Source organism: Orbicella faveolata, unplaced genomic scaffold (assembly GCF_042242905.1).
Source record: "Orbicella faveolata isolate gen_17 unplaced genomic scaffold, um_ofav_v1 contig_24, whole genome shotgun sequence".
Lineage (NCBI taxonomy): Eukaryota > Metazoa > Cnidaria > Anthozoa > Scleractinia > Merulinidae > Orbicella > Orbicella faveolata.
In genome coordinates this window covers 4785752-4807591 of record NW_028301552.1, presented here as the reverse complement: position 1 = coordinate 4807591, position 21840 = coordinate 4785752, and the positions used below count along the sequence as shown (strand labels likewise).

General features: G+C 38.3%; 2 protein-coding genes across 2 annotated transcripts; both read left to right on the top strand.

The window, feature by feature from the left end:
• Positions 1–4108: 4108 nt before the first annotated feature.
• On the top strand, positions 4109–11376 carry LOC149110048 (uncharacterized). Its single transcript, XM_089292228.1, has 2 exons — positions 4109–4359; positions 9423–11376. Exon 2 carries the CDS (start codon positions 9507–9509, stop codon positions 10305–10307), a length of 801 nt encoding a protein of 266 aa, XP_089148354.1. The 5' UTR covers positions 4109–4359; positions 9423–9506; the 3' UTR covers positions 10308–11376.
• A 5496-nt stretch (positions 11377–16872) lies between these two features.
• On the top strand, positions 16873–20196 carry LOC149110047 (uncharacterized). The gene has a single exon (XM_089292667.1). It carries the CDS (start codon positions 16982–16984, stop codon positions 17783–17785), a length of 804 nt encoding a protein of 267 aa, XP_089148793.1. The 5' UTR covers positions 16873–16981; the 3' UTR covers positions 17786–20196.
• The last annotated feature ends 1644 nt before the right edge of the window (positions 20197–21840 follow it).

Genomic DNA, 21840 nt, shown 5'->3' with positions numbered 1-21840 from the left:
GTTAATACGTTACGTTTCAAACGATGCCAACCTAACAAGTCAAAGTCCGGAAGATTGCGAATTTTACCTTTTTTGAAAGTAAAAAAGTTGTTCAAAGTAGTGCTCCGCATAATAAACCGCAAAAATGCTTCAAAGATCCAAAATTTTCTTCCCAAAATGCAAAAATATGTCTGAATGCATTTTATGCGCTTTCATTCGCATTGTCCGGGAGATTGGTGACCAGTATGGGAGACCGGTAGATTCAGTCTGTATCCGGGAGAGCTGGCATAGACGCGGTTTGTAGGATAAAAATCATAATAGGACTATAGTCGAACCCAGGCTTGACACTTTGGGTGGTCACTTCAGGGAGGGTGGCCGCTTACGAGAGCTTAGACCATATTGGGTCAAAATTTTGCCTCATTAGCATATTGTAACTGCCCGATATTTTAAATGTTTTTTTCATACGAGTCAGTTTCGAGAAAAATACCGTACTTCCCATCGGACAAATTTCCGTCTCTTGTACTATCCGGAATACGATAATGTTACAACACCTTATCATCCAAGATCAAAAGAAAATTTCAAAATTTTGGCTAAAAATTAAAAAAAGTGGTCGCCGTCGCTTACGAGAGGTGGCTGCTTACAAGAGGTTCCAAATATAGTGATTTGACCAGGAAACTTTTGGTATTTTGGAAAACTGGTCTCTGAGGAGAGGTGGTCCCAACCGGATGTTCGACTGTATTTCTTCCACAGAGCAGCTGCTTTCTCGCCAGTGAATGTGTCAGACGTTCGATATCTCGGGATATCCCTTTTACTGTTCCCAAATATCCCGTATCCCGTTCATTGTAACCTAATATCCCGTAACCCCAAAAGCCTTAACAGGGCTTGTCGCAGTAAAATTAGGAACTGGCAGTGAATGTAAATGTTGCGTTGGAGCGTAGGGAGAACGCAGCCTAATTTTGTGTTGGTGTCAACATGTTGGGCTTCCTGCGTAATACAGGCGAAATCGATCGAGGTTGCAGTTGTCTTAGCAAATTCAGCCGCCCTGCTTGATTTTTGCAGGAGCATGTCACGGCCAGTAAACTGGTGCCGTTTAATGCTAAGATATGTGATAAGACATGTCCGGGCGAACATGTGAGTACCGGTATGTGAGCATCGATGAGCAGGCCATGTGAGCTCGTCTTTGCGCTGGATCTTTCTTTGACTTCTTTCCATTCAGTCGCCGTACGCTTCGCTATTATGTGCTCTCACCGTTAGATTTTGGTGAATTTAAACGCTTCGACGGTAGCATTTATCGAAATCTGAGGGAATTGTCCTTGTTTATTAACACGACTTGGCTTTGGGATGTTAACCGTGGGAACACCTAAATTTTGATTGCATTTGTTGATTACTTCCAGTCGCGACAGATAGCTCAGTCTTTATCCGGTCGAAATTTTATTGTTTGGAATCGGTGGAAAAGTGCTCTGAAGGCAAGATCCAAAAGTCTGTTTTATTCATCAGGGGAAATATTCGAATTAGTCGCACGGAGTTTGTTTACGATAAACGAGCACGCGATGGCAAATGCTAGCTTAAGGTAGCTCCCTATACTTTCACGATCGCACGAGCGCTGAGGAAGTAATCTGCGCGCGCTCAAAGGAAACGTCAGTGTTTTTCGATATTTTATTACGTCAACATGAGCCCAAAATGCAAAACTGATAGTGAATTTTCTCGCGTTTCCTTCGGTGAAATTCCGTTAAATTTGGCAAATATTTTATTCTATAAGACCAGATTTTTTGCAGCGGTAAAAGACATAAATTTGAAAATATCGAAAAAACTGCCTTAACAAACCCTACTTTTTTCGTGTTTAAAATTCGTATCCCGTTAGAAGCGATGTGATGTAAAAATTTTGGAAGATTTCACCGAAAGAAATCCATGAAAATCACAAATAAACCCATAAAAACAGTAAAAAATACACTTGTTTAGGCATTTAAAATTCAAGACTAAATCCCAAGATGTTAACAGAGATGATAGCAAAATACTATTTAATCATTGCTTATTATATGTCAATTAAATAAGTTTGAGAGGACTAGGTGTGAAAGCGAAAGCAAAAACAGCATTCAAAACATAACACTTGCGCGCGCAACGCCATAAATGATTACCCTATGGAGACACCTTAAATTTGTGCTTCCAGCTTAGAATAATGTACGTAATTTAATATTCTATGAAACTAGGCTACAGAAACTGGCGGCGTCACGCAACGTATCAACAAATCCTGACCTCCTTTGACACTATGCATATATGACTTTAAAACCTCGGTTGCTGCTGAAAAATTTTAGCAATAGATAAAGGTTGAAATTCAGCGAGTGAAATCATTTATTTAAGGTATATATATTAAAGTGAGGGCGTCGAACGCACTCTCATAATCTCTGATCACTACTAGCTTAGACGGCGTCGACAAAACCAGGATTAGACCGGACCGGACGGGATCACGGATCGGATCACGGACCGGATTACGGACCGGATCACGGACCGGATCACGGACTGGATCACGGACCGGATCACGGATCGGATTACGGATCGGATCACGGATCGGATCAGAGAAAAAAAAAAAGTTTTCAAGAAAAAAACATCCAAAAAAAAAAAAAAAAAAAAATCAAATCGTTTATAAGATAATAATAAATAAAAAATAAAAGCGGAAAACTAAAATATGTTAAATGAAAATAAGAATCCCGAATTTGATGCAATGACATGTTAATTACAGAGAATGACAAGAGGTCATTTAAAAAGCCACATAAGCGCCTAATTTACGACGAATTTAAATAATAATGAACAGGCAGATGTAGTTTTATTTGAACGTTAGTTGGCTCGAAGCTTGCGTGAACTTCCCATTCTCGTTTTTGAAATTGTTGTTAGTATAGATAGATAGATAACTTTATTTCAACTCGGGTTGATGAGGCTGATTAGGCCTCTAGCAAGATTATGCTAATTTACCGAGAAAAATAACTTTAAACGAAAGAAAATTGAAATTAACACGTAAAAAATTACAAGATATAAATATATAATAACTAAGACTAGTTTACATATGTAAATTTACAATAGATCTAACCGCAATCTTAAAATCTTGAAGTGTCTTCATACAACGTAGTGTAACTGGAAGTGAATTCCAAGCTTTTGAAGCAGTGTAGGCCACGGACTTAGTCCCATAACGGGTGGTGTTAACTTATGTCTTAACTTATTCTCGGCTACATTTGTGTGTCAGATGTGAGCGTTACAGTTAGGGTTACAGTTACTGAGAAAACTTACGTACGAAAGCTTAAGGACATGACTTGCTTTAAAGGAGCTACGTCACGATTTGCGCATCTTGAAAACACTAGCCTAGTTTTTCAAGTTCGTCATTTGCAGTCCTCATTAATCTTTGCCATCCTTAACGATCCTCATTCCGTTTTGATTTGTTCTTGCCTCTTAAGTGTTTTCTATCCTAGAATACGATCATTTTAAGGTTTTATTCTATTTAAAGGCAACTCTTTACCACCCTAAAAATGACTCTAAAAATCGTGACGTAACTCCTAAAATGTTCTTTATTCTCGGGTTGCGTTATCGTTCAACACTATCGATGTTATTCCTATAATTTTTTTGTAAAACAGCTATATTTCCTTGAAATACAAATGGTTGGTTTCGTTTTATTCCAGTGCGAAATATCGTATTCCAAACTCACATCTTGTAAAAGTATAGACTTGTCCCAAAAACGGGAATTGTTTGAAATCATCAGGTGTTTAACTTTTTTTAGTGTTTTTAGTTTTTGTGTTTCGATTCACACATTCCTCCTATTATTACTATGCTGACTCGTTTTATGACAGTTTTCCTTTGATGCAAGTGAATATACGAAATATCATTTATCTGAACTGCGGAGAAAGATATGAAGACATGATTGATCATCGCAATCAAAACCCAACAGCCTGAAAAAAATTCATCTGTGATCAGCTCCCAGTTGGCTTGATATTATAAAAGAATAAAAGAATATCACACCTGAGATAAATAAAACGTTCTGCTCACAGTAGTCACTCTAGTATAATTTGCTCAACAAAAGTTTGAATTCTGAATCTTGAATTTTGAATTTTGAATTTTTTTCGTGATCCGATCCGTGATCCGGTCCGATCCCGGTTTTGTCGACGTCGCTAGTTTAGATGTATCATGTAGTCATTTGCGGTATGAATCTTGGATGACATCAAGGTCAATAAGGCGCTGTCTGAATGCATTATAGTTAATTCGCCGGTGGTTTCGAGATAAATTCATCTGCCGGCATTTTACATTAGCCGGTACGAGTGCGATACACAAGATACCTGTCTCTGAATATCGGCTTGCGGCAGCACCACAGTGTTAAATTCGGCAGCCACTGGCAGTCAGGTAAGTCAGTTGAGGTGTTATTAAGCTTACAGAGGCCTTTTGAAATCTTTATCCTGCCCGGCACGGTTGTGTTATTTCCATGATCATACAGCCTTAAATACATGAGGTGGTCCAGTTATGAGTCATATCAAATGCTCATTTGACTCACAATTCAGTGTGACCTCTTTCTCGCTTTTGAAGCGTCCACAGAGATTTTGTCGGATATACAATCTAAAGCTCGCGTGCTGGTCCTATTTACTTACTACTGAAGACTTTGAGCCACTATAGAGGGGGACATGGAGCTTTCCGCTGTTGACTGCTTTTCTAATGTGGTGATACAGTGAATAAAATCCCAACTTAGGGTGATCTCAAACCCTACGGTGTACGTGTGCGATGTTTGTGTTTTTCATGCTACGGTGCCGGTTACGGTGCCATGGTTTAAGACTGGTTTATTGTTTGACCTTTCTCAGACCTAACTTTAGCAGGTAAACTTCTTCAGTCCGTGCTAATTTACTGTTGTATATTTTACCTATCAACAAATACAGACCAATACTGGTTAGTTGTGCCCCAGCTGCCAATCTGAAGCAGTTTTCGACCGTTAAATTACGGGCATCAGTAGTATCGACACGTAGGCAATGAGAAGCGTTGTGATGTGTTTATTTTGTGGAAAATTGTTGAGGTATAAAAGAACCCTACCATTACAGAGCTGTTTTATTCACATGTTTTTTAATATGAACAGAGGTTCCCTTCATACAAGAAGTTTCAGGCGTATACACTTCTCCGTTGTTAGATACAGATGAACTAAAAATGGCTGTACGGGCCCGAAAAGTTTCCGGGGCTTTCGAGAAACGGGCCCTGAGAAGCGCTCATCGCTCAAACGAGATCACATGAGACCACAGTGGCGTGTTTTTAATCGACCAATAGGATCCTTTGTTTTTCTTCACCGTACATTATGACAAGTACTTTATTATTAAACAGAGTTCCATAAGGCCAACAAAATTAGCATAACATAATACCTTTACTTAAACACGGGGTAAGAACTTTTTACAGTTACCGGTAAGTAATTTTTACAGTTAAGTAGGAGCAGTTTTAGTGTTTCGAAGCATGGCTATAATTTTCCATATAAAAAATAAATATATTATCTTTAACTAAAGCGAAAGATGCAAGAGATAAAAATCAATCAATCAATCAATCAATCAATCAATCAATCAATCAATCAATCAATCAATCAATCAATCAATCAATCAGTCAATCAATCAATCCGGAATTTGAATCTTAAGGTATTGAAGTTTTATTTTGAGAAACATTTCGGCTGCTACTGTAAGTTCAAAGCTCGTTTTCTCAAAACGAGTTATTTTTGCCTTTGAGAAAAGATATTTTGAGAAGGATTTGTCCAATTGAGCTCAAATTTTCAGGATTTGTTGTTCTTAGTAAGTTTTGTGTTTTAAGCTGAGAACTTTTCCATCCACTGCGCGCATTTTGTCGAAGTTATGCATTGAAACGTTTGCTGGATTTTCTGTATCAGATTTGACTGGTCACCATTTCATGTGGTTTTATCTCTTCAAAAATCTCTATGCTTAAAACAGCAAGCTATTTGTCTTCTTTTAAAAATGTAAAAATTATTCATTTTGATCAGTTCTTCTACGAGTTATCTCAAGTAAGACATGGCATTCCCCAGCAAGTGGCAGATTTAATCAGCCGGTATCAGGTTACAATACAGTTCTAGGGTACAAAAATATTGTTTTCATAATTTTGAACTTTAAGCTTTCTAACAATGTATACTTTGCCATGGTTTGGAATTCAATCTTAGCCATGAGAAAAGTTTGAAAAAATGGTGTGCTTTTAGGTGAACAAAAGCCCTCTGAGAGGAGATGTGGTTACTGGAGAGTGAATAACCGACAGAGGTGCAGCATCGGATATTATCACTATATCAAGACCAATTATCACTTGTGATATATCATGAAAAATCTTATATTTTTCCTGTAGGCGATGTTTTTTTTTGTATTTTATTGTTTTTATTTGTAAGTTGTGCAATGGACAAGCAAAGAGATACTGTAATGCTAGTTTTACAATTTTACATTAAAAAGGGATACACACACAAAAAAAAAAAAGAAGAAAAGGGGAGGTAAAGAAGCCTATTACAATGTAAATATAAATAGATCTCTACATACATCAACACAAAACATAAACTAAATTAACTGAAGCAAGGTAGAAATTTGTTCCATTTTTTATAATGTTTTACCAATTTATTGCTGTTAGCTGCAATTTTCTGTTCAATCTGGCAAGTTACTTTAACCTTGGTTATGAAGACCTTTAGAGAAGGATGTATGATATTTAATTTACAGTTATAAATATAATATTTAGCTAATAAAATAATATGGTTTAGAATATGAAAGTCCTCTGCGACATTGAATACTCTAAAGATAACATTTTCTAGCGTTAAGGATGTCGAGATTACCTTTTTTTCAGAAATCCAGGAACAAAGCAACTGCCAGAAAGATTTTGTTACATTGCAATGAAAGAATAAGTGCTCAGGGGACTCGACTTCTGTTTGATAAAAGGCGCAAAGTGGAGAGTCAATCATTTTAAGTCTGAATAATTTTTCATTTGTAAAAACAATGTTATTTAACAGCTTGTACTGAAATTCCCTAGTTTTTGTATCATGTGTGACCGTAAACGGAAGAGAGTAAATTTCTTTCCATTCCAGAGAAAGATTTGGATACTTTAGTTTTATTTTCTTTTGAGCAGAAGGCGCCGTTTGCTTTTTGCGTTTAAATTCATTGTAAAGCATTTTCGAAGTAACATTCAAAACATTTACCGTAGCGTTTTTTATGTTAATTTGAAACGTGTCATTCGAGGGGGGACAAATATGTTGCTGACTTTGTTTGATTATAAGCTTCCATTCATTAGGAATAGCATTAACGACGCCCATTAATTTAAAAAGGTGGACAGGAGATAGTCGAGCTTGTAATAATTTTCCACTTTCGAGAAATCTACCATTGTTAGATATCAAATCTCCTATTTTAACAATTCCATGGACAGCCAGGTGTTTTATATAACACGACTTGTTCTCAATAAGGATAAACTTATTGTTCCATATTGTTTGGTTAACAACATTGTCATAAGAAACAACGTTTGTTGTACTAACATAAGACCACGCATCGAGACACTCTTTGTAGAAGTCCGGTAGATAAATAGGAAGTTTACGGGTGTCAAAATTGCAGCATAAAATAGATTTTCCGCCAATGTCACCTAAGAACGCTTCAAGGACGTTCTTCCAAGGGCTATTGTAGTCTTCAATAAATCGTTTCAATTCAATAACTCTCTGTGACAAAATCATTGATTGGATATCGAGCATTTTTAGGCCACCGTTCTCTATATCATAAATAAGAGCAGTGCGTTTTATCTTGTCATTCCCTTTCCAGATAAAACCATAGAGCAGTTTGTTCACATCTTTAATAAGATCTTCTGAGACTGAGATTAGTGAGGCCTTATACATAAAATTGGGGATAGCAAACGTTTTAACGATTTGAATTCTGCCGAGTAGTGTGAGACCTCGCCACCTCCACATATTAAGAGTTTTTTTAATAGACTTGAGAATAGAATTGAAGTTTAAATTCCTTCTCGTTGTCTTATGATAATCAAAATAAATTCCTAATATTTTAATCGACGTGCACGTTTTATGATAAAATTCTTCTTGTACTAATTTTTGCGGTCCAATGTTGATAATATCATGCGATGTTGATAATATCATGATGTATCACTGGTTTTATAAGGAAATGATTTTTTGATATTCCGCATTAGGTTTTTATCATATAAGCATATTTGTAATTTATCATGATATTATCAGAATATTTAATTAAGTTTGAATTTCTTCTTACCCTTGTGATATAGGGATAAATCATGATATTATCAGATATTTAATTAGGTAAGAATGTCTTCTTCGATTCTCCTTGTGATTTAGTGATAAATCATGATATTATCAGAATATACATTGTATAATTAGGTAAGAATGTTTTCGTTCCCCTGTGATAGAGTGATAAATCATGATATTCTCAGAATATATAATTAAATACGAATGTCTTCTTTTCCCTGTGATAAAGTGATATATCATGATACAATACAATGTAGACTTCGAGCAGTCTCTCTTTTCCTCGAAAATCAGTTGGGAAGAACGCAAAACAAGTAAGCGTGCTAGCGTGACTGTGAGCGTCACGTGCGAGCGGCTATGTCACGAGCTGCTAGTAGTGCGGGCGTCGGAGCTCCCAGCGGCTCGTGTGTGGATTTATCTCACTGTTTTTAAGATGGCGCACGTTTTAAACGTTTTTTAAACTAATAGCTTTGATGAAACGTTTTTGCTTTCAGGTCGTTACTGATGCTAGAAAAATTTCATTTTCACGCGCACAACACAACAACAACACAATCCATCGTAGGGAAAAAGATGGCGGCTGTACATTTTACCACAATGCCCTGCGAACCTAACACAGCCTAAAGGGCACAAAGAAAGCCAAATTTTTACAATATTTGTCCCTGTACGAAGGCTATTTATTAGCCTAGGTTTGAAGATTTTATAACGTTTCTGTACGTTTTTATGAGCGTTGTTAAGGTTTTCGTGCGCTAAGAACTGTGGGTAAATGTACCAGCCGCCATCTTTTTTCCTACGGAGGATTAAGCTCCAAGGGAGGGTTTCATAGTCCAGCGCATGTCTGTATTATTTATTCACCTGTGCATCCGTATTGGCACAGGCTCAGTTTTTCATTGTTTATGAGCCAATCGTAAGCAAGTTAACCAATTTCGCTTGCAAATAGTAAAATCATCCACAGTAGAATAAATCGTACGGGTCGGCAGCGTCAGTAAAATCCACTGTAATCTTGAGAGTTTTGGTCATCCGTCATTCTGCGACGACTAACTAGCTACTAACTATAGCATGTGATTACTGAACTACATCTGAGTGGGTTTTTAAAGTGATATGCGATCAAAAGTATTTTCATTCAGAGACATGTGCCGAACCGTGAAACACTCACTTCATTAAGCAAATAATGACAAAGGAAATGTAGACTGAATCTATTTCATATTGTTTTCAGATCTAATATGTTTCAAGTCTGGCTGAAAAGTTGATCAGAAGCACGCATTCGACACCGACCACGACAGGAGTTTTGTTTTCCACCATGAGTTTGATATATACACTGTTGATGGAAGCCCTTGATTTGGCAGGAATCATCTTCAACATGCGAATGTTACGAAGCTGCTTCAAGGACAAAACAAAGTACACGTTTCTTCAAAAATTCAGAGCATTAGCAATTTGTCAGTGTGCTTGCCAAGTTGTCATTCTCGTGGCGGATGCTGTAGAGTCGTGGAAAGGATTGGAAACTCAACCCAGAGAATCCTGCAATGTCTTCAGAGTTCTATCAAGTTCTGCGCTGTTTTTCCAGGGCTGCAACTTAATAGCGATTTTGATCATTTATTTTGATCAACCCACAGCGCATGGAGCTTCCGAGTTATGCTCTAAACTCAAGATTTCAACAGCGTTGTCTCTGGGATTCACTGGCTCCGCAATGATTTGGTGGTACACTTATTCTTCTCAAGAGTTCCTTTTCCAAATGGCGCTCAGAGTTATCTTTGTTGTGAGCGTAGCGTTTGTCGTTCTCCTGTTCGCGTGGGACGCGAGGAATACCATTCAAGACCAACTCGAGGATGACACGCAGCAAGCTTCAATGAATACATGTTCATTGTTGTGGAAAGTTTTGAAAGAACATCGCAGATCTGTCCTTTTCATAACTTTGTTACTTGTGTGTTTATTGGTAATCTTGAGCGGTTCACCTCGTTCTGCTGAAAACGAGGCCCTGAAGGATGCTCTTTATTCTGTAATCACCAGGTTTATTGTTGGAATCGTTCTACCAGTAACGTTCACTGACTTGATTGAATCAAGCAAGCACGACGAAAACGGATTGAAAACTGCATACATTTAGACTAGGACTGAATTGACTTTCTTCGTATTGTTATGTTCCTGTAATTTGATGTTAAAGGGTTTGTTCCAAAATCAATTTGTTCGCATACTGTAGAAATTCAAAACTTCAAGTTATTTGTGGGAAATTGCACATTGTAAAGTTTAGAAAACTTGAACCAACCCTAGTTTACAAACATGATAAGTTAAACAAAAAACCAATCATTCAGTGGTACAGTCGAACCCGCTACCTCGATCTCTTAACGCTGGTTTTCACGGCATAACGCATATAAACATAATAATCAGCAACATAGGTAAAAGTAGTAACGTGCTGCTAAGTAACACCTCCTGTTAGGAAAGTTTCTGAACAAAAGGCGCTATTAATTATCAGCATGTATTTTTACTGAGCCAAGTGTGTTGCTTGTGCTTATATATGCGTTGGTGAAACGAAAAATTGTTCGATATGAGGGGAGCTACTTCGAGATAGCCGATAGTGACTGGAAAAACACAACCAAGAGGAAATGATTTGTGTTCGAGATAGCTAGTGAGCTTCTATTGTGGCCCGGCAAATGTGAGGTATATTAGATATTGGCCAATTAATGCTCAAATCTGGTTTCTCTTGTTTAAAGGAGCTCAGTCAAGGCATTTTGAGTTATTTTGGCCATGTACAAAATCACCTTGAACCAAACCTGAAAATAGTGATTTGCTAAGATAGAAAAACACCAAAGAGTTATATAATAATTAATCATAAAGGAACAACGATAGTTACCCATGGAGAAGATTAACACGCGTTAAAACGACGAACTTACAAAATTTTAGCTAAACGTTTTAAGATGCGCAAACCGCATCGCCGCTCCTTTTATGGAGCGAGAAAAGAGTCGAGCGCCACATGAAACATGCAAAAAAGGATTAACAACAACACACATATAACTGCGTTCGTGTACCACATGTATTGTGGTACTGGTTGCTTAACTAGGGTAGATCCAGAAGTGTTTAGCACTGCCGTATTTATTTAAGACACTGAAATAAGGGAACAAATACAGTAAATTGAACGGAAAATCTTTGAAGATTAAATCTACAGTTTAGTTGCGAAACTGACCTTCTGGCTATTTATAAAGCGTATAGGAGTTAAATTTGGAATCGCTCTTCATTGAAAAATTTTCATTAGCGAATGCAATAGCACTTCCCAGACTGACTTCTCAAAAGAGAGGGTGGCCTCGCGAGGTATACCTGAGTTTTCGAAAATGTCTCTCCGGGAATTTCCATTCGATTTCATTTTCCTCTCCGAATTTTGGAGAGTTTTAAAAACTGATTAATTTTCGGATCATTGGAAAACATTCCAAGGTAATTTCCACACCATTTGTCACTTGGTTGAAAAGCACGCACCCAGTGGTACCACCAAACACAAATCAACCTAGGGGCAGGGAGGAGGATTTCAACCTGAGATCTCCAGACCCGGTCTCCAGATTACAACCCCCCTGTCCTAATTTCTGTTACTGGTGGAGTAGGCAGTGGAGCTGTTTCTGCAGCTGGCAGCAGAGGGAAGGGGCCGGGGGGGGGGGGTGAGGGGAGGAAGGTGGCTGGGACATGAATAGCAGCTGAACCAGGTGCTGGTGGGGTGGGGACTGAATAGTGCTGGGTTTTCTACTGACCTTTCTAAGATCATCCAACAACAAAATTCGGCAGAGCTTTATAAGACTATTTGTTGATGTTCTGCAAAACCAAAGTTGGCCATCAAAATATTTCTAAAAAACACTGTAGTGCTATTGGTAGTTCTTCTTAGCTTGCTCATAAGCAAAACTGATTTGTCAGGAATTGAAAGGTTTGGGCTAGTTTTATAGTACAGGAACAGGTGTATTAATCGTGCTAAGTTTCTCGACAGTTTCGAAGGGAAGCTGCATTCTAATTTTATAACATCACTTTTAGCGGACGCGAAGGTATCAGTCGCATCACGTAGAGACTAAACTTTTCGCAAGGAGCTGAATATATACAGTAAAAATCTGCATGGAAGGACCTAGTGGCTTAAGAACCTCCTGGGAAATTTGCCATTTTAAAATCCCAAAATATAAGAACCTGTTTAGCCAAGAAAGATCAAGCAGGTTCTTACATGTGCGTTACAGTTAAATTTTGACTAAGATTTTAGCCTAGGAGTGTGACATTGAGATTGCAAATTTACATTACGTATAGGAAATAAAAATACAGCTGTGATTAAATAAGTGTATCAGTTCAAGGACCAAAAGGTGTGAAACCCAAGTTTATTCATTTTTCTGGTAATCAGGAACTATATCTCCTTCCTAGAAATAAAAAACCTAGTTAAGAACCTACTTAGCCTAAATTGCCAATAACTACCCCAAAATACAAGAACCTATTTTGCAAAGACTTCAATAAATGTAATTTCTTTCGCGCGGATTTTAATGTATTATTTATTAGTTATTCAGAAGATTATAATTGGACAGATCTTGTACAAGTGTAACAATTAGGTTGAAATAAACATCTGTGGCGTGGTTTCGTATTCGGCAATCATCGCTTGAGCAATGAGCGAAGGAAATTGACATGCCGTGACTTCTGGCTGGTTCGTTTGATATTTTCACCAGTCAAATCTACTAGTTTGAGTGGTTAGTTCCTAGTTATGGTCATTCCATCACGCTGTGCGTGATCAAATTTGCCATTCGAAGCGAAAACGGGTACATCGAAAGGGTTGTAAGAAGCAAAAGATACAAGGAATAATATCCAGTTGAAATGGCAGAAGACAATCTTCGCAGGAATTTTCACATACTATCTCCGAGACGCAGCTTTCAATCCCCGTGGTAGGTGAAGTTGTTCTACGAGTCATACCCGAGAAACTCGAGTAATACTCTTTAACACGTTAAACACAGTCGATGTAAATTGTTCTGACTGACCGAAGTGCGGCAGAATTCAGGAAAATAGTCGATCAAGTACGACAGCAAGTTATTGAGGCCCTATTAGGGGTTTTCGGGATGCAGATACTTAGAACCCCTCCCTCCCCCAGTGGGACTGGCTAGTTATTGCAAAATATCGTAAGTCCTTATATTGATCGCTAAAATCTCATATAGTGCGGCATAACTTTTTGCACCAAAACATCCACAATTTCAGTGGCTTTTTTGCGGGAAATTGTTCTAGCAGAACTTACCTAAGGCATCAGTTTTCTCGCATAGATAAATGATAATTTACGTTATTATAATCAAATTTTTTTCTTTCGTAGCAATTATTAAAGCTCAAGCCAGCTTTGTAAACAATACGGTTACGTTGTCATCTAAGCTTCGTGGCAACACTTCATCTCCACGTGTGTCTCCACTGTCACGCAATAAAAAAATAAATCGAAAACCATCCAGTGGAAAAAGCTAAGAAATTTTGATGTTCAGAGAAGACAGCTAAATAAGATACTTCTCCAAGGCTTAGGCCTCTGCGTTTCCCGCGGCAAACTTCAGAAAACGCCATGTTGGTGTACATCCGTGGACACCAATATGACGGCCGGAAAATAGCGTAAACATCTGGAACTTACTTTGGCTATCTAGGCGACTGATTATTAGTACTTAACAAACAGGTATTTACATAAGCTGTTTTCCGAATGCTCTAACTTTTAAAAAGGCTCAAAATCATGAGATAAGTATATTTTTCAACAAACTCGATCGTAGCTTTGTGTCACGCAACCTCTGGTTTCCAAACGAAGCACGCTATTGAGCTGTAAAATTGTAAACAAATGTGAATATATCGCCTCTTATGCCTGATGAGGATAAAAACTTTGGTGGCTCTTTAGTTTTGGATATTAGACAGTGATGGCGTGACGTGAAAACGATCTATAGTGAGCGTCATGGAATTCTCAAATGGAACTACCTACATTCGTCTTTGCAGATTTTTCTCATCAAGCCTAGCTCAAATTTAAGTTTGTTATCTCGATTTTTTCATGTTCTCAAATTGTGTCGTAAATTCTGTTTGTTGATGAAACCATTCTGTTCAATTAAAGAGAGAAATTACTGCACTAGTTTTGTTTGTTTCTATAATTTACTTGTGTCGACATCGGCAACATTTCTACCGGAATTTAAAATGGTTTCCTATGACAAAGTGTTGCATCTTTAGTGCTTTTCGGTATCGTATTCTCTTTGTCATGACATTTATTTTAGTTAAATTGTATTTTAATTTTAAAGTTATATCAACGCAGAACTTATAAGCGATAATCAAGATTTAGTTTACTTTCTTTACTATTAATTGGTGGAAGACAAACTTCTAAAGCAATTGAACACATTACAGGAAATCCGAGGGGTACAGTAAACAGCCGCATATAAGAACAGACGATTTCGGAGGTCAGGCTGATTGAGTTCTTATTTATCGGGTGCTTAGTGGCAAATCAGGTTCAAAATGTTCTTAAAGTGTTTCTAAATTTTTATTTAGTAATACTATCCAAACAATGGTGCTAGAGGTACAATTAGCATATTTTAGGAAAATGAAATAAATAATTATTCTGTAATTTTATTATATGGCTGTGTCTCACAAGGACTGGGAATTACCGAATTCACGAATTTGATTGGCTGAAATCGATATTGACCGCGGTCTAGATTTTCCCATCTAGACCGGCATCTGTAGACCGGTTTCATTTTGCGTTGAAAAAGTAGCAAACTAAAATACAAAAATGTTCAACATTTTCTTTTATTTTCTTCTCAATCATTTATGGAAGTGCCAAAAAGCCTGATGACAAAAAAAGAAGTAAAGAGGATGAGCAAATTTCGGTAGGTTTAAGTTAAGCTCAACGCCGTTCGCTAGCAAAATGTCAGCAAACCAGTTACATTAAAAGAATTAAAGTTTTCTTCTTGCCATATAATAAACATCGTATTAACCGAGCTAAGGCAGTCGGTATGGGAGAATCTTGACCTCGGTCGTGTGTACAGACCTCACTGCGTTCGGTCTGTACTCACGACCTCGGTCAAGATTCTCCCATACAGACCTCCTGCTCGGTTAATAAGAGCTAAATATTAACAAATGAACGCAATCAATAGATGTATTGTATGTAGTTATCTGACAGCAAACATAAACTTACATGTTTTGTAATTATGACACTTTTTCCATTTTATAAGAACATGTTACAATTTTCAGGCTGATCTTGTTCTTATAAAAATGGGGCTTTATTGGCCAACTTTCAGCCTGGTGTTCTTAATCCATTTGTTTTTATATGTAGGTGTTCACTGTACTCCCCTATATTGGCTATATAGGTATGTGTGGCCCCAAAGAGTATGGTATTTTAGCCTTTTTTGGTCAGAAATAGGGTCGATTTTGACCATTTCGGTCTCAAATAGATAATGGGTTTTGTACTCCAGTCTTGAATTGGTTATGTGTAATAGAAAAAGCTATCCTACCTAAAAAAAGCCTGTAAACATTGCTGAACTGGGGAAGTAATTATAAAGCAGGCCTTAAACAGGGTATGAATTTAAGGGTCAGGTCTTAAATAGGGCAGGAAAAATCGACGATTTTTGTCTTCAATAAGTTATAGGTTTTGGGAAGCCTGCCGCACACCCCTACACGATTTTTCTTGGAGTATCCCCTCTGGAAATCAAGAAACAACCCTGAGTATGTTGAACAAGTATACATCTATCTGAACATAACCTTTCCCTGTGTATTTCCGCTGGTGAAGAGCCCAGAAAAACGCAGAAACTGGTGAAAGGTTAACACGGCAGTTTTAAATACAACAAGCCGGTTTTCCAAAACATCCACTCACATGGTTAGCAATATCCACTATGATATTTGAACGAAATATTAAATTCTTTTGTAACGCGCGTGTAATTTTATTCTTGTCGATCGCGCATAAGTAACTAAGCAACCATCAAGCGCATACACATTGCCTTCTGCAAAAGATGATTGACAGAATATTCGTTTCTGAAGAATACCGCAAACATCGTGAAAACCATTTAACAGATCTCATGTCTATCAATCTCTCTTATGATGCCTCATATCAATAAATCTAGAATTTGAAAAAAATCATGTTGAGGCGCAGCACAATATCAGAAAAAAAGAAATATCGTTAAAATATTTTTGGCTTCGTTGTCACATGTTCAATATCATGTGTCCTCACGCGAGCTGTGAAAAGTGGATTTATTATATGGCTAGCTCCGTAAGCGGGCAAGACTCTGAATCAAATCCTGCGCTGTGATTGGCTACCCGAGCGGGCAAGATGGAGCTATCTTGCCCGCTCTGGACTCGTAAGAAAAACGTCCCGCAAGAAAAATGTCCGCGAAAGCCATACAATAAATCCTTTATTGACCAAGCTTGCTCAAGATGGCTTGATATTGGCCTCGTTCTTTTCTTTGCGAGCTTATGAACCTCGACTCCGTCTCGGTCCGTACTGACACGCAAAAAAAGAACTTGGCCAATATCCAGCCATCTTGACCTTACACTTGGTCAATAACCCATACTTATCTCACTAATTTCAAGATGGTACGTTTTATGCACAAAAAGTGTTTCAGACTGGCAGTTTTGATGAAATGCTTGCGACTTCAGGTCGTTACTGATGCTTGAAATATTTCATTGTTATGCATCATGCACACAATTAAGCTTAATTAGCTAGCCAGATGTGTATACTGAATATATTTGATTTTGTTTTTTGTCAGATTTAATATTTCAAGTTTAGCTGAAACCTTGGACAGAAGCAAGGATTCTACACCGATTACGACACGAGTTTTGTTTTCCACCATGAGTTTGATATATACACTGTTGATGGCAGCCCTTGATTTGGCAGGAATCATCTTCAACATGCAAATGCTACGGGGCTGCTTCAAAGACAAAAGAAAGTACACGTTTCTTCAAAAATGCAGAGCATTAACAATTTGTCAGTGTGCTTGCCAAGTTACCATTCTCGTGGCGGATGCTGCAGAGTCGTGGAAAGGATTGGAAACTCAACCCAGAGAATCCTGCAATGTCTTCAGAGCTCTGTCAAGTTCTACGCTGTTTTTCCAGGGCTGCAACTTAATAGCGATTTTGATCATTTATTTCGACCAACCTACATCGCATGGAACCTCCGAGTTATGCTCTAAACTCAAGATTTCAGCAGCATTGTCTCTGGGTTTGATTGGCTCTGCGATCATTTGGTGGAACAGCTATTTTTGCCAAGACTTACATATTTTTCAAATGGCCGCATTGCCGGTTCTGTTTGTTGTAAGCGTAGCGTTTACTCTTCTCCTGTGGGATGCGAAGAATTTTATTCACGAACAAGCGGAGCCGGATGACCCGCAGGAAGCGTCAATGGAAACATGTTCTCTGCTGTGGAAAGTTCTCCAAGAATACCGCAGACCGGTGCTTTTCATATTCTTATTACTGGTGTGTTTATTAGTAATCTTAAGCGGTTCACCTCGTTCTGCCGAATACGAGACCCTGAAGGATGCTCTTTATTCAATTATAAGCAGGTTTGTTGTTGGAATCGTTCTACCAGTAACGTTCACTGACTTGATTGAATCAAGCAAGCAAGACGAAAACGGATTAAAAACTGTAGTCATTTAGAGTAGGACTGAATCCTGAAATGGGAAAACAAAATTCCTCGATCGATTATTTTCCGGGTTAGTTTTTAGGATCGATTTCAGTGAGATGCATGCAGCTCCTTTAATTTGAATAATAAGCACTTAATGACGGGCCCCAAGGGAAACAGTGGGTTTTGTTCCCCGAGGCTTCGCATTGAGGTCGAGGGAAACAAAACTCACTGTTTCCCTCGGAGCCAGTTATTAAGTGTTTTGTTACGTTATACCTCCCAACTCAAAAATAGAAAAAAACTGCGAAGAAATCGATTGCTTGACGCGGGCTGGCTCACAAATTTGCCGCGGCTTCAAGGAGCATGTCCTGATCACGTGCGAGTCGAAAGTTCATATTGTTGTTTCCCTAGGGAGTTAGTGAGTTTTGTTCGCGCTAGGGAGTCAGTGAGTTTTGACTCACGACACGTGACACGTTCTCCTCTAATCGGAAAACGTATTTGAGTTGGGAGGCATAACAATACCATTTGAAAATACACCATTTTGCTAATGCCAGCTCCAGTCCCTTGTGGGGACAAAATTTGATCTATTTAATGAATTAATGAGGTCATTTTTGGCCGAGTGATCACTTCTTGTCCCCCGGCAAGGGAATGGAACTGGGAAATATTTACATTAGCAAAATGGCCTCTATTTGAAAGCAAGAATTATTCTCAAGAGTATCGGCACATGGTCAGCAACAAACCGCCCAAGCCAAAAAGGTCGATATCTGAAGTAAGTCAGTTAACAGGAAATCACCATTCGGTTGTTATTAGGCTCTGGTATTGGCTAAGTTTACCTATTGTTATTGTTTTTGACCAAGTGTGACTCAGTTAAATGTTGGCTGGATATGTTGGCCGATCAAGATCTTACGTCTACACTACGCCAGAGAAATTTGAAAACGGCGTTTTTCACTCCAAAAACGCATCAAATGTTTTCCATCCACTACGTCGGAGAAATGTGAAAACGCAGCCATCACCCTCGGCAGAAAAGCTTGAGTGCACTCTTGAGGGTGAGGATGATTATCAAGACGTCATCGCTTTGGAAAACCTCCGTTTTTAAAATGGTTTCCGCGGTCTGCACTAAAACACAGGGCCGGCATTTTCAAATTCCTCCGGTTTGAAGAGTTTTTTCGAAATGCTCCGTTTTCTGTCCGGATTAGTGTGGACTGTTGGCCTAACCGTAGAAATAAAGCCGCATTTTCGAATTTTTCCGGCGTAGTGTGGACAAGACCTCAGTGTTTTTGCTCGGACCGAGAAAACAGTCGAGGCCCGGTATACAAGTTCACGGACGGCGAGCGAGTCCAGTATTTTCCGAAACGGAAATGGAGAAAGTTTATTTATCATTTGATGGGTCTTTTAAAAGTCTGTTGATAAATTGTATAGTTCGAACTCGCGATCCATTCTCAGTAAACGGGTGCACCAAATTTTAGAATCAATTTTCAAAATCGTTCCCTAAAATGAAATTGCCCGCCAAACACGGAGAAAAAAGATTTTTACTTAACAACATTTTTTCTTGTTCAAGTTGTAGGTCAGTTATAGATACAAGTTTAGGTAGATAAATTCAAGTTTCTCACGGCTTGTGTAAATACGCTTAGCTATAAGACAGTGAGCTGCCAAACCCGAGACTTGAGGTGTCACAGTCTGTGACAGCTCGCTGCTTGTTTGCAGATATTACACATATAAAAACACAAATATTATACAGCAAAACCCTCGTGTAAGAGCCTACATTTTATGAAGTCTCAGTCTGGCAAAGTAGGTTCTTGTATTTTGAGGTAGTTAGTGGCAATTTAGGCTAAGCGGGATAACTTTACGAAATAAATTACATTGAAAAACTACAAAATAGAGCAGCCCGTGTTTTGACCTACTCAAACTAGTAGATGCTGGTCACCTGTTCAAACTTTTCGGGTGGAGAAATCTAACAAGCCAGCCGCAAATTCAGAACGCTACGATGGCCTACAAGTCTCTGCTCGGGTTGGCTTCAGAAGATCTACTGTAAGTTCTAAATTCGAGAGGCGGAGAAACCACATATAATCCGAGGGACTCTGAGAATAAACTAAATGTTCCATTGCCGCGCACAAACTATTATAAAAATAGCTCTAGCTATAGTGGCGCCATTCTTTGGAACAGTCTTCCCTGTGACTTAAGGGAAGAAGAGTCCTTGAGGCAGTTTAAACGCCTACTCAAAAGACATGTACAAGGCGCGGCATTCGTGGAAAGCAGCTTTTTTCAGGATTTAATTTTTTTATTATTATTAGCTATTGGTAGTTTTAGCTGACGAAATTTTAACCGTGTTTAAGTAAAGATTAACTATCTTATCTAGTAGGTGCTTATTAGGTTCAATCCTCGGCTATAAAGGAGATATAGTCGCTGATTACCAGAAAAATAAATAAACTTGAGTACGGTCCTTAAATATACAGTGTTTGTTGACAACTGTCAGATTATGATAAGCCTAACACCAACTGACTACAGAATGCGGTCTATGTAGCGTTGCCTCTATAACAAGAGTTCAGAATTTAATTGTACCCCGCATGTAAAAACCTGCCTTATCTTACTTTTTGGGGTGTCAAATTGGCAAATTTCTGCCAGCAGGTTCTTAAACCACTAGGTTTTTACAAGCGGGTGTTTACTGCATAGCTAACTTAACATCATATCAGTGTGAAAATTTTATGAATAATAAACTCCTGTGCTGTCGTGAAAAGTAATAACGTCGTGACTTGCAATAACTGTTGTGAATTTTAATCTGACGTGTCGCGTATTGTAACAACTCACCTATTGTAAATGGCTATAACAAGTTGTCGTAATTTGTAATAATCCGAGCTGTCGTAAGCTGTAATAACCCATTGCCGTGTTTCGTAAAAAAGTCTTTTAAATGACAAAGAGTAGTTATCCAAATGTTGCATTTACCCTTAGCTGGGAAAAACAGTGTGCTATTTTTCAAGCTGTAGATGTTGGGCGAAATTCACTCCTTCACGGCACCCTCGCGTTCTGTAAAACATTTCGTACATATGCTGACCAGTGTATAAGGTTCGGCACGCTAGCTTGCGCTCTGAGCCGTCAGTCCTGAAGATTAGGGTGTTCGAGATGGTTTCGAGGTTTCGAGGCAGCGGTGAAATGATTCCCTCTGCGAGTGTTGGCAATGTTTCTCATTTGCTCTTTGCTTTTCTGAGGCAAGTACCCAATATCAGACCACAGAAATAATCCACATGAAAACATTTACAGACGGAGGTCTCAATAGAGCATCCTGAAGGTGTCAGCTTACAGGTTAGTCTCTACACTGACTGTACTCGATTTCCAAAAAAGAAGAGATTAATAATGAATATAATAGTGACCGCCTTAATCACGAGACGTTTTAGAGGCCACAAAGGGGTGTTAAGGCCGTTGTTGTACTTTGTGCTGTGTGTGGGTTACCACCAAGACGAAAAGGACTTAAACAAATGCTCATGCCCCAATCTTCAAAAAGGCCCAATTCGCAAGGTAGTCCGTCTCAAGTTATTCTTATGGTATGCAGAACTCCGATAAATATTGTTAATTGCCATTCGCGTTGCATTAAGAGTAAATGTCACTAAAAATCAAAGAAAATTCTAAGAATGTGGCCACGGTCGAAAAATCGATTTTGCTCATAATTTGCCAGTTTGAAGGCCTAGGTAAGTAACTGAAGGAAATCAAGTTAGTTTTTTGAAATATCCAATAAAACGGCAGAAATTCACGAAAAACGGTTGTCTCACCAAAAGCTCAGATTTCAGTTCGCGATAATCCGAAATTTTACACTTTTCAGCTTCTTGCTACACAGTCATTTACATCGCTGTGAAACGTTCTCAACTTTAAATGTATACATTGATTCTTCCTTAATCAAGAGATAGTGATTGTTTTTATTTCTTGTGTTTTCTGGCCGAACTGAGCCCCGATTAAGTAGACATACTTTTCTAATTAAAACAAAACTGAAAAGTTATGCAAATTCAGTGAGGAAAAACGCTGACCGGTAGTGCTTCAAATTGTCTGATATTCTAGCAAAAGACAGTTCAGCCAATGAATTGTAGGCCTACAGTTTCATTTT

What these genes read in the sequence shown, in the direction of transcription:
- LOC149110048 (XM_089292228.1), top strand. Translation starts at nt 9,507, where the DNA reads ATGAGTTTGATATATACACTGTTGATGGAAGCCCTTGATTTGGCAGGA.
- LOC149110047 (XM_089292667.1), top strand. Translation starts at nt 16,982, where the DNA reads ATGAGTTTGATATATACACTGTTGATGGCAGCCCTTGATTTGGCAGGA.